This window comes from Electrophorus electricus, chromosome 14 (genome assembly GCF_041902795.1).
Source record: "Electrophorus electricus isolate QZ-2024a chromosome 14, ASM4190279v1, whole genome shotgun sequence".
Classification (NCBI taxonomy): Eukaryota; Metazoa; Chordata; class Actinopteri; order Gymnotiformes; family Gymnotidae; genus Electrophorus; species Electrophorus electricus.
In genome coordinates this window covers 9,861,846-9,879,658 of record NC_137510.1, presented here as the reverse complement: position 1 = coordinate 9,879,658, position 17,813 = coordinate 9,861,846, and the positions used below count along the sequence as shown (strand labels likewise).

The following is a 17,813-nucleotide window of genomic DNA, read 5'->3' as shown; positions in this document are numbered from 1 at the left end:
TGTGAGGTTTGTGTCCTTAAAGCAGCTTGACCTTCACTATACACCACTGGAAAAATTGTTTACACTGTGCCATATTTTAGCCTGATCTAAGATAAAACAAAATATATGGCTTTCATAAATATGTGCTATCGTTCTTTATTGATATGTGGAAGGTCACAACTAGAAGGCATCTAAAAGTTACATGGTTTACTCATCAGTATTTGTTTATGCATAGTAATTTATTTGCTGTCGCTTTTCATGCTGATTCAGTGGTAATGTATTTTGTGAGCCCTTCAGAATGAACAAACGGAATTGACCACAAATTACTTTTCAGGTTCTTGCAGTTTTCATTTTTCTGTGGAGAGATAGCATTGCTGATAACATCTGGACTCAGTGTGATGTCTGTTTGTTTACATCTTTACTGGCTATTCTTGTCAAGTAAACACACACATTAGTGAATGGTATTGCTGGGAAGTCAGTGAATTTAACGATACTTGTAATTGGGTAATGATTATTTGAATGGATATTAAAATAAATGATGTCTCTGCAAGGAAATATGGTTTACAAGGCTTGCTCCATTTTGGCCTGGAGCCTTTCCCCGAAAATACATGAAAATTTGGTCAAGTCCAAATCTCATTGTGTATTGATTATCAAACACCACCCTAAGAGGCTTTCTGGCCTACATGCTCTCCCCTCAGGCCTTTATTCAGACAGGGGAGGGGGAGACTAATTTTGGCACCTAGATAGCTACATACTTCTAGATAGCTACATACTTCTTGTGTAGAATTAAAGCACTCCTTCACAGAGCAACTGCCTAATACCAAAAGCATTAGAAAAATTCCCACTTCGATTGTCTAAAAAATGCTGGCAATTTCTAGTGAATTCGGAAGCACTTGACACTGAGAAATGGGATCCACAAAGCTAGCTTTGTTCTTGCATGATCCTGAGAAATATTAATAAAAATATCCTTGTAAGCCTCTGAATGCCTCTACAGAGGAAGTCTTGTCTCCACTTTCAGTGCAACGGATTAGGTGAAAATCTGTAAATGGGAGCTGCTCGTGTCATTATTGCCCAGGTGACAGGAAAGGGGGGAACAGGAATTACAGAGAGGCTAATCCCTTTTGGTATGGCTTGGAGCTCCTGACAGACCCGAACAAAACAACATCTTAGCCTCAGATTGAAGCACTTACATCAGCAACAGACTGGAAATTGCCAGTGCATCAATTTTATATGTGGTGTATATAAAAGCCTGGAAAATGGAAGGCTGAATATGTGGTGCATGGTGGATGTCATAGTATAGCTGTGTTTAATAACTGACTGCCAAAAAGGGTCAGTTTATGCATCTCTGGAATGAGGTGGAAAGGGCTGTTCACAGCAACCTTTGGCTTTCACCTATTTTGCAAATGATTTTTTACATACCTGCACAGTACGTCGAATCTATTCACAGATGATTTCATGCTGTTGACACAAGCAACTGCATAGGTGTACTTAAAAATATTGCAACTTTATAACAATAATCTGCATAATCCTATAGATATTTGCATCATCACTTGTTGACCTTGCTTGTTTCTAAAATAACTGGTTACATGAAGGTCTGTTCTCTTCCTGCCTCATCTTAGCAGGTTTACAAAGAGTATCACAAGCCTTCACTTGACATGAAAAAGTCTGAGGCATAAGGAAATAAAGGTTCTTTTAAACTCTTCTATTTTTTTTAATCCAAACCTAGTGTTGCCTAAAGGTTCATTACTCTGTTAGAGCGGTGGCAGGCAGCCAGAGAAGTTATGAATTCAACCGCTTCTCATGAAGTTGTTTATGAATTTCTCAGCATTTGCCAGCATGTAGCTGTGAGCCAGGTGATTCCCCTGACAACAGCTAACTGAACTTTCCAGATCTGTTTAAGCGTTAACAGCACAGATAAACCATCCGTTGCACTTTTTTTCATCTGTTGCACATTTTTTGCATGAATAAGAGGCTGTTTAAATGGTTTTGGATAAGATCCAGGTGATCAATAAATGGTCACTCAGGCTTTATTTGGAATATCACACAACACAGTCCTTGAAAAATTGAGAAATAACCTTATAGTTTGCTGTGACCAATTACTTATCATGATCCCAGTAGTCTGTATAGCCTGTGCTATAAAAATGCTGTGGTGTTTTCGGCAATTTTGCGGAGCTCTCCACAGACAGCTGCTACAGCAGATTTTCCTGTGAAAGGTAAGGGGTAGCGATGGATGTGTGCTTGTGGCTGGGAACATGAGATGATTTATCATCTGCTCTTGCAATGCAGCAAAGAGGGCTTTAAGTTGCATGCTCTACCCACTCAAGAATGCACTCTGTCTTGTCCCATTACCCAGCTCAGGCCTGTTATAGGGAATGACAGAGTTTCACTCTGATGATAAACTGCCTGTGTCTGTCCTGTACTGCATTCTGGTACTACTCACCTAATGTGAGTTTCAAAAGAATCGAGAACATTCATTTGTTCTCTGTAGTTGGACAGAGATTAATGCACTTATTAATTAAATTAGGTTTTTTTTTGCCTGTTTGTTTTTTAAAGTTAGGTTAAAGTTTAAAAATGGACTGGTAAAGCTGGAACGGATAGCCCTTGCACCTGATTTTACTAATCTGTACTATTCTCATTTGATGCAGAATTTGCAAAATCTGTCTGTACTGTTACATTTGGATCAATAGACAGAGAGTCCCTTCTGAACAAGAACTGACTCTTCTTCACACCAGGCGTGAGTCAATGCTGGCAGTGGAAACTTATGCTGGATGCATTGTTTGCAGCCTACTTGTTGGGACATAACTGCCAGGGAGGGAGACTGTTTACTTATCTTCTGATCTGTCAGAGTCTCAGTGAAACAGCTATTTGGCTCTCTGTACACACGAAAGTCAAAACATTATATGTAACCACCGTGTGCTTGTGTTGGATTTGTACCACAAATGACTACTGGTCCATGTGTTGGCATATGATAAGACATGTTACTTGGAGTTATATTTTATTGAATTTTATTCAATCTGAAAATGTATCTTAGAGATATATATTAATGACGTGATTTCCTCCTTTTTATACATTTCTTCTTATGCCCTGGGCACAACTCTGTACAAGACCAGACAAATTTATCTTTTGGCTCATTTTGTGCATTAGTGGGGAATTTAAATCCTTTATTCATTAGAGGATACTTTTTCATGCCTGAAGACTCTCAATTGGAGCCATGCTGTAATTTCTATTCATTTTTCAGTTTTTGTTGTTGTTTTGCTTTTTGAAAAGAAAACTGTAAAATGTTTTACTGTGTATATCATTTAATTTAGTCAGATTTAGAACAATGCAAGATGAGTATTAGAAGTCAGTAACAACATTAAAAAATAAATAAATAAACATGAATGAAATAAAAAAAAATAGGAGCAGTACGTGGCATGAAAAGGAATATGACTGGTCTGTGTGCTCCCAGTTAAGGTAACACTATCTTTGCTGTTTTTTTAACCTTATGACCCTTCACTCACAAGTCCAGAGCAATCATGGCTCATCAGGGCAGCAGTGCTCTGAATGTCCTGCAGCATTCTCAGACATGTCAACACATCACCCAAACACTATGCACAGCTCTGAGACGCTTGGCCACAAAAGCAGTTAAGTTGTTCCAGAGCTCTGTGTCTAAAATTACCCAGATGACTGAGGCTCAGTGAAAGACATCTGACACAGTTGGTTTTTTTTTCGTTTTGTTTTTTTTTTTTGCTTCCGCTAAGTCTAGAGTTTTAGGGCCTGCAGAAAAGCTTTGGATAAGATTTAAGATGCATTCATACAAGCTTGATTTTTCCAGTCAGTTGACTGCACATTCAGGCATCCTGTCCTCTCTGAATAAAGTTTGTCAATAGTTTCTGTACATTATGTGCTTTACAGGAGCAGTCTCTGCACTAAAACTCACTTGATATGGATATTCCACTCCACTTTAATCCCAGGAGTCCTGTCATGACACCACCCGGCCTAGTGTACACCAGTTTGCATTTCCTGTTTTGCAGCTGGTGCTGAGAATTGTTCTCTGGGTTTTGGTAGAATACTGCAAGTATGTGAAAGGTTTACAAACATCTGCTTCCAATTTGAATGGCTTAGATTTGTAGTTGAGGACAAATCTTTCGATGACGGCATGAGTAAGAAACTTCCAAAATTTCAGCGTTGGAACTCTTTAAAAATCACAAAAATAAGTTCAGAGTCCCCATTCATGGATTTTTAGGAGACCATCTATTGTAATCTTAGTTAACATAAGAAAGCTCCAGATTCTTAGAGGCATTACCAACATAAGCACACATACTGAACTGTTGCTTTATAGATTCTCTCCATGAAGAATAACAGCAAAAAAACCTCAGAATACCAGAATTAGTTTGTGTACTAAGAAGGTGGAATAGACGTGTTTCAAACATGTACCTGAACATCGACTAAGCCTGCCTTTGCATAACTAACCAGTGCATCAGTCAGCACAACCTTGTGTATGTACAATGGTTTGCCTCCCTCCTTTTTTGTACTGTATCTTCATTGCTGAAGCATATATATAAATATAAGTAACATAACTATATAAGTAACATGAATCTTGAGCTCTGATTTAGCTAAATCTGAAATCTGATCTGCCTCACTCAGCTCACCATTTTAATTATAACTTAATATTTTTGTTGCTCCAACGCAAGCCAGCCAAATTATTGTTGACCCTTGCTCTCTGAAAGGAATGTCATATAGATTGTAAACTACCAATCTATAACCTTAGGTTAACTTAGGTGCAGATCAAAACCAGAACCCTGCTGTTGCCTTGGAAGCATAGTACATGATGACATTCATAAGTCATGCTGGGGTAGTATCAGATTTGGAGCAACATTAAGTTGCAAAGTTCACTTGCACACAAGATATTAGCAGGCCTTACTGAGACACTGTCCGCTCCATTCTGCAAGGCGTTTTCTCCTTCATTTTGTGACCTGGGGTTGTGTTTAGTCTCTCCCACTATGCTCTTATTGAGAGGACAGCTGGAGGCCAACTGCAGCCCTGTCTCCTGCAAGGAGGGAACTATTCCTAAAAGATGGCGAGATGGTGCAGACTACTGTATACTTTCTCTTGACCGATGGGGAACAAATGTTGGTTTGATCTCTAAACTTCACATCTGTCTCGCTGTAAGGTGTTGATGTGAAGCCATTAAGCTCCAAACACATACAGAATAGAGAAAGCTGCTGGTGTGTATTGCTTATACACTTAGGAACATGATGATGAGGAATTGGTTTATTGGCATTTTTGTGAATTCACTGATATACCTTTTCTATACAAAATTATTATGTACATTAGAAGTTAGATAATCCAGTATTTAATTGAATAAACTTTTAATTCTAATGAATAAAATTAAATGTTGCCGTATTAACCATAATTATGTAACTGTTATTAAATGTAAAACTAAACGGTTCTAGCACAGTTGAAAAGTAAACCAGCTACACAAAATGTCAACCATTGTTAACTCAAAAGTTGAGTGCTGTATGCACATGATGGGGCCCGCGTGCTTGTTTTTGACTCTGCTGATTGGCAGACTCTTCCTGGATGAGCTGAGTGAGAAGGCCTTGAAGCCGTAACCACGTTGCCTGGCTGTGCTCTGTGTCCTCCCCGTTCTCGGTCTCTGCGCAATCCTGCACTGCCTGCTGGAGCTCTACCTGGAGGGGGCATCCTGCCTTATCCCCCAGCAGTGTGGGAGAGAACCAGGAGCGGAAGATCTTTTCACAGATCACCTGTATAGGGAGGGAGAGAAAGAAGAATGAATGTGTGACAGTCTGAGATGCCAAATGGAACGCTGCAAGAGAAAGAAGGGAAACAGCCATTGTGATCGTGACCTCTCGGTCTTATGATCGGGACTGCCGTCATCGGTCATATTCTTATTACATCTCGTTTGAAGGGGACAGGAGCTATGAGATATGCTCGTCTCCTTGCCGTAGCATTCTCAACGGCACAAAGGCCCTATTGTCCTGAGTGGCAGGCAGGACAATAGGAAGGTAGAGGTCATCTGGTGTCGTGATAAGTGATCAGGGATGGAGAGATGGACTCTGTCTCAGCCAGCCGCGGCCCAGAGATGGACTTGGTTTCATCCCACTCCCTCATCTCTTGGCCTGACACATTAAATGGCACTGGCATTGACAACAGGCGCTGATTTTGGGCCACATAGTAAAAAGATCAAAGCAATGATGCGATAATGCTAAAATCAGTCCGACATGGGTCTTGGTTAAATCAAACCAAATCACAAATAAAATTATATTTTTGTATTATCTAAATGTTTACTAATTATTTTAACTAACAAAAACTGCTTTTAAACAATCAGTGTACAAAAGTTCTTGGAAATAAGATTTGAATTCTTGTGAGCTTCTTCTCTTCTTAAAGGAAGCCACAACGAGTTTCTTTTTCACCCTGCATTTCTAACTTCCCTCATGTTTGGAATCGGTCATGATGGTAGACTCCTATCTGATGCTTTCCAGTGTTATCATGAACTATTAACATTCCACATGTTGTTCCCGGTATTGCTTATGGTTGAGGAATTGTTTCCTCATGACCGTTACAATTCTTCCATTGAACTGTCACATTTTGCAGCTTAATAAAAACAAAGTCCAGTGATAACATCGGACTTAGCATTAAACTATGGAATTCTAGAGGGTAGGCATGCACCCACCCAAATTTACTTTTTAAAATCTTTTGGTTAAGTAAATTGAATTTACTTACCCCACTAAGTAATTAAAGTAGGAGTAAAGTAATAGTTTTTTCTTGAAACGTACCTGAAGGTTGCTATTTATACGTTTTGATCCACACTTGTTTCTCCTTGTGTCACATTTGGAGATGCAGTCAAAGAAGTTGCAGTCATTATCATTGGTGCAGTTCTGTTCAAGAATGTCCTGCATTTTGGGCTCAAAAAAAGCCATGTCCACATCTATAGCTGCCACCTGCCCAAGGAAAAACACCAATAGGTATTTTAGAGGAAGGCTACAGTACATTTGTACTTTGTTGCATTTAAAGAGAAATCATATATTAACCAAAAATAATAAAAAATACTCAAGCATATATGAGAACATAAAAACATGAAGTACTGACATGTGGATAACAATCAAGGTGCTGCTTTGTGAAATAAGTTGGACCATTGTTGAAGCAACTGAACAGTGCTGATTTCGATATGTAAAAATGTATTACATAGATTCAGTCTGTTTAAACATGACCTAAAAATGTCTAGTCATGGCACCACATTACCATATAAATAACACATGTCTCTGACAAACCTTACATTAAGTTCAAGTGATGAGTGATGTTATGACTGAACATTGCCATTGCCGCAGGCAATCTGGAGTGTTCCAAAAGGTGAGTGCTGTACTTAAAACAAAGTTGGATATTTTTATCCATGTATATCTTCAGTCACGTGAACCTACTGTAGTTGCCCAGTTTATTAGATTTCCATCTGCTGTTGTTATGACAATAGAAAATATTCATATCTAATAATATACATAATGGTTATACAAATATCTCATATACTAACAGGAAATTTAGTATATTAAATTCTTTCCAGTATAGATAAAAATGGGATTTATAGATCTATTATTTATATAAAATATATACATTTGAATTGAAACTTATTGTTTATTTTTATTATTACATCCTGTAATTTTGGAAAAGTACAATTAATTGATTAATTGTGAATACATTAATGCTTTCTTTTTTCACCCCTTCTGACTGTCCTTCAGCTATTTATTGATTTAACTGTGCTATTTAGTTAATGAGAATTCTGAGCTAAAATATTAACATTTTTTAGGGAATAACAGGGTTTAGCCTTTAAATAAACTTTCCTGTCGCACTAAAATCCTGTTTCTTTTCAAAGACACATTTGTAAGTGCTAAAGTAAAAAAACAAAACAAATTTACACATTACAAACACATGAATTTAAATTTATTTTTAATTTCCTTTAAATTAACATGTTCCTGCTTTTTTCATAATAAATAAGTGCATTAGCTTCTTAGTAAGTACACAAAGGAATCAGTCATATAAATAGAATTAATTATATGGGTGCATCAAAACAATTTTTGTTTGTGTTTGGCGTTGTTAGAAACATTTGGTGAGGGCCAGGGCTGTGGGTGATTTTGAATTCTGCGACCTTGTTTTGTTTATATAAGGCTTTTATTGTTATGCAGAGAAAAAGCAACTTACCAGAATGCATGCTGGCTCTGAGCACATCTTAATGACAACTTTTACCTGACTTTTCCAGACAAACCACTTATTCTTTCCGCCGCGTAAACAAACACAGATCTAGAGATACCACAGCAGGTGTATGCGCAGGATAGTACCCACCGTTAAGTCCTTCCTGACGGCAAAATTCTCAGGCTTGATATCGCAGAGGTGTAAGTGGTGAGAAAAGTCATTCTCAAAGTGCCCCACCATGTCTAAGAAGCTAAGAGCAACTCGGTGCACCATGTCCATCTCTGTCAGCGTCCGTTCCGGCTTGCCCCGAGGGCTTTGAGACAGGCTCACTGAGAGCTCCTCCAGTGGGAAGATGTTCTGGTCCCAGGCATGGCCGGCCGCCAGGTATTCGACAGCATAAAAGTGGCCACAGGAACCCAGCACTTTGGCCACATGGTCCGTCAGGTCCTGCATTACACGGAGGAAGGTGTATTCCTCCTGCTGCAGCAGGGCCCACAGCGAGGCCAGTTCAGCCCGTGAGTATGCCTGCTCTCTTTCCCTTAGACTCTCACTCCAGAACTGAGGGAGGGTCAAGTTAGTCCCTGCCTCCAGACCCAGAGAGTTCTTAATCTCTAGGGTGGCATAGAAGACCACATCTAGGGGTGAGAGCTCCTCCTCGATCCCGGCGCCACCCACAGTGTCTTGATATTCCAGCAGAGCCAAGGCCTCGTAGGAGGAGAAGTTCTCTAGCTTGGACTTGAGGACGATGGGCACGCCTCGCCAGCTGGCCGCCATGACCTTTTTGCCGTTTTCGTAGTAGAGGCAGCGCTTGTACTCCACATGGCCACCCACGCAGAGGTCTTCACACAGGTCACCTGTTAGAACACCCTGCTGGTATTCATCACACTGCAACACAGACAACAATATATCCCTTCACTTATGATTATCCGTTATCCGTTCACTTATGATTATCCGTTATCCGTTCACTTATGATTATCCGTTATCCGTTCACTTACAACAGGCCAAACTTCAGCCATATTTTAATGAAAGTGGAACTCTTTAGGAAGACAACCGAATTCCAAATTCTCAGAATCACTACATTAGTTTCCCAGTAAATACACAAAGGAATGACAGAGTCATATAAATAGAATTAATTCTGTGCATGCATTAAAACAATTTTTGTTTTTGTTTGTCTTTGTTGGATTGCATGCATATATAGTCAGTATTATACCCTGTTTTCATATCTAATCATATGGACAATTGCCTCCCTTCATACCTAATTACATTAGGCTTAAGAGTCCCGTACCACATTGTTTTGTGCATTTTTAATTTATTCTTGCTATTTGGATCTTGTAGCACCAGGTAACGATGGAAACTAACAATGGATTTTAAGCATAAAATAGTTTGGGGAGAAAAAGCGATGTCCTTGTATGAGTGCCTGGATCCTCATGAGGTTATCATTTTTTTTCAGGATACACTTATTTAGCCATGAGTCGAGATAAAAATGTTGTCATGGAAACAGACAGTACGTTCTTACAAACACTAAACCTGAGGAAGCGATCTTATTAGCTATTCTGTGTGATAGTAGACTTTCCACTCAGAAACCCCTCGAGCCTTAGACACACATTCTGCAGTTCACTCAGAAGTTCCTGATGTAAGTGTTTTGTGGTTGTGGTTGAGGTTCTTTCTGCAGGATCATTCTTCTTTTGTGTCGGGTTCTAAACACAAGCACTAAGAAGTAGTTCTACTGTGATCACTGTACCCTTGAAGTTTCTTCAATAACAAGTCTTTATTGATTTAAATATTACTAAATGGCTTCTCACACTATGTGTTATGTGACCAGTTATGTGAAAATTAAAGTACACTATTTTGCGTCCACAGCTCCCACCTATCCAAATTTGGACAAATGATTTGAGTCCATTTCTGTATAGCATGACGAGCCTTAAAGCTGATTACTAAAAGCCACTTTAGGTTCAGGCATTTGTCTGGCATTGCCCTCAGACTTAAACGTTTGTGCGTCATAGGTTTAGAGAGAGACTTAATAAACTCTCCTTTCCAAGACTATTGGAAACTATTTTAACAGGCAGATTCAATGGTACAGCAGAAAGACCAGGGATAATAGAACCTTAGAGCTTCTCACAATAACTGCTTTGGCTTGTGAGGCATTTTACTATTGCACTTACACTTATAGATTATAGTGTTATTTGGTACTTCAGACTGCAGATTACCTTCAGTCTTTGTGTGTAGTACACAATAACCTGAACAAAAACATTTATTTTCTTGCATTGTATAGATGGGCTTGTGATCAACCTGCACTATCTAAGCCCTTCTGACACAGTACCTCTTTTATCAGTGCAGTACATTTTTCATCTCATCTCACACTTATTGAACATGTGCCATGTGTGATCTTTAGGACCAATGCACATTTTAAAGTACACCCAAAATCCTGCTCTTTAATCTTACTGTTACAAAGCAATACATTACGCCAAGTGTAAAAAACGATTTAGCGCACTCCCCCTTTTGCGTGGCCCCACTTCTCCGTACTCATCTCCGTCCTCCTCCACTTGAGCTGAAGCATGATCTAATCTGCAGCTGACTCTACACACTCTGCCATCTCCATTTGCAGAGTAAAAGCATGACGAGGTGTTCACAGAGATTAGCTGCAAATCCTCTACTGCCACATTCCAAAGTAAACAGCTGTCATGTCAGTTCAGCCAGGGGTTGGGCCAGCCAGCTAATGGTCCTGACTTCTAATGTTAGAACAGTATAGATAGTGGTGTGTTTTCCTTATCATCATCCATCAAAATGGTTTATTGGGTGTCTTTCTGGACATACATTCATTATTTCTGTGCTCAAGGTCCAGATAGCTCAAATATCTTTACAAAAGGTCAGGGATAATGCAAGATATGGACTTGGACATTTGTAAAGCTCCTTTGTGACAACGGCTGTTGTTAAAAGCGTTATATAAATACATTTTGATTTGATTTTAAGATGTGCATTACCCAGTATCTCCTGTATTCGATTCAGGAATGCTTTGTAATCTCTGCATTGCCAAGTTCCATAACCTTGCATATTTTTACAGGGCAAGCTTGCCTAGCTCTAATATTCAGTATTAAAAAAAGAAAAACAAGGCTCTATCCAACAACAACACATCAACAAAATCTCTGTCATATGTGCTAAGATCCCACACATAAACATAACTGTAAAAGGCCAAACTAAAAATCTTGTATACTAATATGCTGGTTATGCTTGAGGCTTTGTAAGCAGAGAAGTGTTCGTCCTGTTGTATAAGATGTGTCTTGTCCGTGGTGGTCCCTGGATTAGAGGCATCTGGCCGGGACCGTTACTGTTTATTTTTATATTTATTTATTTATTTTTCGACATGTTCTGGACATATGCCAAGTACCACACAGCCGTTAAAATATCCTGGATTTCTAGGCCTTGCATCATATTTGACAGCCACTGTTTTTAGCTTCTGTTTCGGCATGTAAACTTTCCCACCACAGGGTTGGATGCGGGTCAGTTAAATTCTGTAATGACAAACACCGTATGTTTGCTGATTAAAAATTAATTAATAGAGTACGAACTCCTAGCTTCCCAATACAATTCATAACAATAATGAACGATTCGTGTACCATTCATGTCTGCTGTGCTGTCAGTTAGCGATGTTTATTTTCTACTCAGAAAACAATGACAGACCATTCACCTGTTATAGAGCAAACACAAGAACGGACATTTGAAGAGTATTTGGTTTAGCTGAGGTCAGAGAAATTCTTTTATATTTCTCTTCCTGAACTTAGTTGGCAGTGCTCACAAGCCAATTATTATATTTGGGTATGGCAAGTAATTAATTAGTAACTTGGCATCTTTAGTAGTATGAAAAATAATACAATCGCATAGCACATATTAGCCATTACTTTGTTGTTTGAACTGCTTTTTGTCTAAGACCAAGAGATTTGGCCATTTGTCTCAGGAACAAGTGTCTGAATGAAGCAAAGCTTCAAATTTACTTGAGTGGACTTGGAGTAGTGTCTTTCTCCATTCATAAAATTGCTTCTCTGTTATATTGCTCAGCATCTGTATAAACAAGATCCCAAAGGAGCCTATTTCTAAAGAAATATATGTATATACATGCTAAAAACACCTTAAGTTTTTTAAAATTCTTACAAATATACATAAATATGTAAACGATTATTAATAACATTTTAGAAATATTTATTCACCAAAATGCCATCTGCAAACTGATATTTGCTACACCAAATGATTCCTTTTGGCACAGTACTGGTGAAGAGCCTCTTCAGCTCACTATGCCAGAAATATCTGCATGCTCCAGCCAGCGCTGCTTCATCAGGCTCACTGCAGCACATCCATATGCATATGCATATCTATGGTCAAGCAGTTCCCATATCTCAGTGTACGTTCCATTTGCCAAGTGCACACAAGAGAGGACTTGTCCATGAAAGCCCATACTGGACATATAGAGGAAATGGATATTTGACATTTAGATGAGACTTTGTAATGTTTACTTCATGCATTTCTCAAATTAAACAATAAGTCCTTTTTCCAGTAAACTTTTAGAATGGCTATGGTATGTGATTGTGGGTAGCTGACTTCAGGAGAAGTGCTAAAGCCATTAATACTATACAATAATTGACAGTTTAATCAATAGCTTTTCATTTTGATCATCTACTATACAATGATAAGACTGCAGCAAAACGACCTGACAAGTTTAATTCCTAAATACAAATCATTGCTGATGAACTTACAAATAAACTATACATTTTAATGGTAACAATTTTAATATTTCTGTTACAAAAACATTTTGCGTACGCTGCCACCAAACATTCTGTGACTAAATAATGCATGATGGATATTATGGAACCTTTTGTATGAGTTTGCACTGACCTCCAACATCTGATCTAATAATGTCCTTTTTCACCAGTGCTCCTAAGAGTAATATACAGCATCCAATAAAAGCCTTCACTTAGCACAGAATAACATAACATGCGGCGTACAGATCCAAGCGAATTATGCATAAGCCGCAGAGCTGCTTTTAGGATGTGTCTTCATATGTGTGTCGATCAAATTCATGCACTCTAATATATTATACTGTGGGCATGATCATCTGTGCAGTGGCTGGTATATCCAGGACATAGCACAGGATCCCTGCAGTACAGAGCCATTAACGGCACAGCAAGGCTGTTCTGGCTACTTCATTAACGCTCACTAAGAATTGACCTGTAGCTCATGTGACAGGTGCTGCTGCTAATTTCAAAGGGACCTGTGTGGATAAACAATGAATGAAAAGCACAACCAAATATGGATCATTCATGGTGCATAATACGCAATGCTTTATTAAGATCTATAATTTGTGATGTTTTGTATTTTTGATGCCTTCATTCAAGACGTTTTGGAATGATGTATGTCAAAATTGTATGAAAAACCAATTAATAAAATAAGTTTAAATTGTTTTAAGGCACTCTGAAATCTTTCAGTGATAAATCTATCTGTCTTCAGCTTGACATTGTATTATGAAGCTGAAGCCCCCAAATATTAACATGCTGAAACAAGCCAGGCTTGGTTTGCACCAGGTACTCTCGGTAGATCTTCCCAGAGGAAGTCATGCTTGAGTTCATTTCAATGAACTCTGTCAGGATTTTGACAAAGCCTTTACTGTGTCACTGATAATATATTGCTTATTTCCCCATTCTCTCAACTCTGTGTGTGGTCTTTGTAATTTGCAAGCTTGTGTTTTATTCAAAGGATGCATCGAATATTGTTTTTCTTGATTGATTGTCTTTTTTCTTTAATCCAAATTCTGCATTGGAACAGACTAAAAAAGCTGTTAAAGGTGTGCAAAGGATCCTGCAGAAAATCCCAAGTTCAGCAGAACATAGAAAATGTTGGAGTGGTACGCTATGTGCTTAAATCAGTTCAACACTATGACTCATACAGACCTTATGGGTGTTCGTGTTTTTCATGATTCTAGGAACTGTCACTGAGTCAGTAATTTATAGCTGTTTTAACCTGTGTGCCTTTTATACTCATGTTTTATATTCACAGTAGTCATTGTCTACTGCACAGGAGCATTTCTTTTAGTTTATTTGTTCCTTTTAATTTTTCTTCCTCTAGAAAATACAGGAATCACCACAAAAAGTTACTTCAACTGAACACTCTTGATTTGAATTTACTTAAAACAATATTGCAAAATATATAAATCAGTACATTGTCTTAGTGTTACCCTTTTTGTTACCCCTGAACATAATAAATGCCTCTTGCTTAATTTCTCTACCCAGTCATTAATTTAGATGATGTTTGGCACAGTGCAAAATTCCTTTGCTGTGCACCTATTGGGCCACACTAAGACTCTGCTCTCGGGTAGACTGGCTGCTAAATGATGTGGTTTTCAAAATACTCTCAGGAGAGAAAAAGTGAGCCTCTTTCCTCCATGTTTAAATTCCTTCTCATTCAGCTCTAAACTTTCATGTATTTACATATCCAGAGAGAGGCTGATTCATATTTGTTTGTCAGACTCATCGTAGACTCATTGTAAATCATTTATTCTTAATTTTATTGAAAAGCCTCTGTAAGGCGTGCTGCATCTCAGATAATCTAGTGTCCATAAAGCATCAATGGTTATTTCAGTATATAAAACGGCATAAGACGATAGCAAATTATCTGTTCTCTATCTGAAAATGATCACCCTGCAGTACTGACGCTAATTTTCTAAGTGCATTAAAAGCAGTCTTAGTCCTTGCTACGGTGGTCTTCATTTCTGAAACTGTATTAGTATATTTTAAAACTGTCCTTTTTAAGATTTCTCAGTGGGAACTCCGAATTAGATTCTGGGCTCTCTGCATGACCCCTTCCTTTGGAGGCTGTCTTTGCAAAAATGCGGCTTCATCATTCACTTGCTGCTGACCAGTATGGCAGTGCGATTAAGATGTAGGGTTTCTCTCAGGAACAGAGCATAATCCCTTAACAGAAGCCTTGTTGGGACTGTGACTCATGAATCACAGGCTGACAGATGAAACCTATGCAGTGCCTCATTTACCATTCAGTTGAACATTTATCAGAACTTCCAGACTGCATGCTGCCTGTGAACCCCCAATTAAAATCAATATGATTCATGTTGTGTGCACAGGGCATAAACAGCCAATCTGCATGGCTGGGTTCGCTGTTGAGACAGTGCCATTTACTGATTACTGCATGCAAACCAGTGCAGAATTACTCCCATTAATCCAAGTACAGAATTGGACACATGAACTCTAGCAGTAACTGTTAAAGTTTGAAACAGAGTGGAAGCATATGTTATTTTGTTTTGTTAACTAAAAATATCTTTGCCACCTTTGAACAGATTTGATGGCCTGTTAGTTTTCTTTTTGAACCACAAACAGCCTCTGTTTTTGGACACCCTGCTTTGATACGTGGACTTTGCTCTCTACAAACATGTGTCCTGCCCCTCCTGCCTAAACATAAACATGGGTCAGGGCCCTACATTAGCGACTCCAAACCCTGCGACTTTGCTGTCCGTGTGTGCCGCCGGCTCGTATTCGAACTATAAAAATAAAACTTCACAGTCATGCAGTTACGGGCAAGCTATAAATGAATGAGCCAAAGTCACATCCTACCACTCTCTGGAGGATCTTTCTGCTCTTGTCGTCTGTGCAAAAGTCAGAGAACATGCTCCTGTGCACGAAGAGCAGGCCACTGAGGAAGAGCCAGGTGAGGAGCCAGAGCAGGGCGACGAGCAGGGCACCCCGCCTGCACGCCCGTGCCCTCAGCCACCGCAGAGCCCAGCCAGCCTGGCCCAGCCCCGGGGCCCTCCGTCCCACCTGCCGCATCGGCCAGAACCCCAGCCTCCTTCCGGGGGTGTGGCGGTGTCCCGTCTAACCCGGGGACGTGGAGAAGCTGCGTTAGAGCTGTTAGAGCTCCTCCCGTGGACATCTGTGGTTGTCCCGGCTGCGTGGTGAGGGGGTTTGTGACCTGCCTCGGCTGTCTCCTCCACTGCTCCAGCAGCGGGTTCGTCTCAGTGGGTACTCCCCTGCTCCTCCTCTCACCGGGTGGACCCCCATGCCCGGCTCGCTCTGGACACTTCCTCCCTGCCTGTGGAGGGAGGCTCAAACCTCAGCACATCTCTGTTGCAGCTTTCTCCACTTCTTTGTCGGCTGTTATTCTGTGAATGAAAGCAGCCGTGCAGTGCAAAGACCTCTCAGTCACACAGCTCCTTTGTCAAAGTGGAATTGGACTTTCTCTCTGTTATTTTCTGTTCCACTTCTTCTCCTGCTCTGTGTTCCTTCTGCTTTGAGCCTCTGCTTTCACGGTCTGCCTTACTCCCTCCTTTTCTCCTTGTTTTTCAATTTCCTCTTTCCCTCCCTCTCTCCTTCTTTATCTCTCTCTTTCAATCTCTCCCTCTTATTACACCCCACCTTTCTCTCTCTCTCTCTCTCTCTCTCTCTCTCTCTCGCTCTCTCTTTCTCTCTGAGATGCCCGCCCCCTTCTCGAGGGTTTGCCTCCTTTTGGTCGGCTTCTTCTCGTTTCCACGGCAGCCAGGCCTTTCCTGCAGACACATTCAGCCTCTGAGCAGTGACTGCAGTATTCTGCATGTCCTGCCAAAGCTTCCCCTGCTATGCCCGCAAGACGCTGTTTTCAGCATTCCTTAGTGCTTCATAAAAACTCTACTCGTTTAACTGGGTTATGAAACAAAACACCAACACATGGGCAGAGAATTCTTAACAGCACCTGCTTTCTTAAACATTGCACCAAGTTGCTTGATATTTGAGTGTGGGAGATTTTTTTTTACTCTGTCAGTGATGGAGAAAGCTTTTTGTGTTCGATTTTCAGTGTCTAGATGAGGAGCGTGTGAATGAAAGGTTTTCTGTCGTGTTCCTCTGATGAGACGAGTGCTCAGTGCCTCTGTGGCTATCTTGTTGGAGAGAGAGCAAGTGCTCAGAATTCCTAATCACCCCCTCACAAAAGAGGAAGCTGTTCATCCATAGGCCTGCACATTTTCCTCTGAGCTGTCTAAAGTGTCTCACGTTATGGTAATTACCAGCCGTTCCCCGTCTTTTCTGTGACACACCCTGGGTTCCAGGGTCATTTCTGTCATTTTTTCTGCAAATCAGAGATCCTCTTGAGATCTTGCTTGCCTTACTCTTCTTAAAGATTGTCTGACTGCACATATTGAATATCCAATGGAAAGAAACCTTCACAAAAAGTAGGAAAAATAAAAGCTTGCCTTCATCATGGGCATTCTGACAAGTTACAATTTGTCCATCTACACAGCACAGATTTACTTGGACTGTAGAGCGATTGATCATCCAGTCTTTACAACCCCACAGAGGTGTATGATTTTTAGAAGAGTTTTGAAAATACTGCCACCTTCTGGTCACATAGCACCATTACATGCCATGTTTAAACATGAGTAACGTACTCTACAATATGGTGGATCGTTGCATATATGTAAATGCATTGCTGCTTTATTTACAGCCCATCCAGCTGCAGTGTTTTGGTTGGGTATTTTATTCGATTATATTAGAGTTGAGCCTTTATATTTAGCTTTTTAATTTCTTTTAATTCTTAACTTACTCAACACTTTGTTTCATTTTATTCATTTGTATTATTTTAAAAATATATTTTATTAATCATTTCATTTTAATCCATCTTTTATT

At 39.7% G+C, this 17,813-nt stretch overlaps 1 protein-coding gene across 1 annotated transcript; it reads right to left on the bottom strand.

Annotated features, from left to right (window-relative positions):
* Positions 1-5,217: 5,217 nt before the first annotated feature.
* Positions 5,218-16,500, bottom strand: dipk1c (divergent protein kinase domain 1C). Its single transcript, XM_027013289.3, has 4 exons — positions 15,774-16,500; positions 8,314-9,048; positions 6,759-6,923; positions 5,218-5,726 (listed from the first exon to the last, which is right to left on the bottom strand). The coding sequence occupies exons 1-4, from the start codon at positions 15,984-15,986 to the stop codon at positions 5,463-5,465; spliced, it is 1,377 nt and encodes a 458-aa protein (XP_026869090.2). The 5' UTR covers positions 15,987-16,500; the 3' UTR covers positions 5,218-5,462.
* Positions 16,501-17,813: the final 1,313 nt, after the last annotated feature.